Below are 830 nucleotides of genomic sequence, written 5' to 3' on the forward strand. Positions count from 1 at the left end.
CGCGGCGTGTGCTGCTCGTGGCTGTGCTTGCAGCGGCACGTGGCGCGCCAGGCTGCGGCGTCGAAGCCGCCCCTCCGCTTCAGCCACACCTCGCCCGCGTCCTCGGGCCGGGCCGGGACGAAGGCGAAGCCCTGGCACTTGCAGTGGGGCATGGCGCAGGGCACCAGCACCCGCGTCTCTGCGGGCACAGCAGGGCCTGAGCGCCTGGCAGCCCCCTGCACCAGAGACCCCGGGCCGAGCGCCGGAGGCTGTGCACCCTCCAGTGCCCCCAGCACTGCCAGCAAGAGGGCCAGGGCGGTGGGGCTGTCCGGCGGGTGCCCCGGTACCCACCGGCATAGACCTGGTGCTCCTGCAGCAGGTGCCCACAGAAGCACTTGGAGCGGTCGCCCACGCGGAAGCAGTCCCACAGGTACTCGGGGCAGCGCCACCCAACGTACAGGCCTGCGGGGCATGGGCGGGCGTGAGCCTGCCCGGCCCCGCAGCCCCGCCCCGCCCCGCTCGCCCAGGCCCTACCCGTCTTGATGGCCTTGAGGGCGGCCTCGCGCTCCAGGCTGAAGAGCTCCTGCACGGTGCGGCCGAAGCGCTCGCGGTGCATGGCCTTGGCCACCGACACCAGCTCCGCCCTCTCGGCCGGCGCCACCGCTCGCACCGTGTAGCCTGGGCGTGGGCAGGGGGTGAGCACGGCCGGGGCAGCCCTCCCATCCTGCCACAGCCCCCGCGGCGCCCTCGCCGGCTTGGGGCCTGGGGTGCCAGTGCTGAGGCCCAGGGACCCATCGCTGGGGCCCTGCGTGCCCCGGGCCGCCGGCTACACTGGGGGGGGGGGGGCGGGG

The 830-nt window shown here is 75.7% G+C and overlaps 1 protein-coding gene across 1 annotated transcript in view; it reads right to left on the reverse strand.

Annotated features, from left to right (window-relative positions):
* FAM221B (family with sequence similarity 221 member B) overlaps positions 1-830 on the reverse strand; it is an 8,342-nt gene that overhangs the window by 7,017 nt on the left and 495 nt on the right. The window contains exons 2-4 of the mRNA XM_019518286.1: positions 514-657; positions 331-441; positions 8-178 (exon numbers count right to left, since the gene is read on the reverse strand). Of these exons, the coding sequence (XP_019373831.1) occupies positions 8-178; positions 331-441; positions 514-657 (426 nt within the window). The remainder of the gene's footprint in view (positions 1-7; positions 179-330; positions 442-513; positions 658-830) is intronic.

This window comes from Gavialis gangeticus, unplaced genomic scaffold (assembly GCF_001723915.1).
Source record: "Gavialis gangeticus isolate Ggan-Ray unplaced genomic scaffold, GavGan_comp1, whole genome shotgun sequence".
Classification (NCBI taxonomy): Eukaryota; Metazoa; Chordata; order Crocodylia; family Gavialidae; genus Gavialis; species Gavialis gangeticus.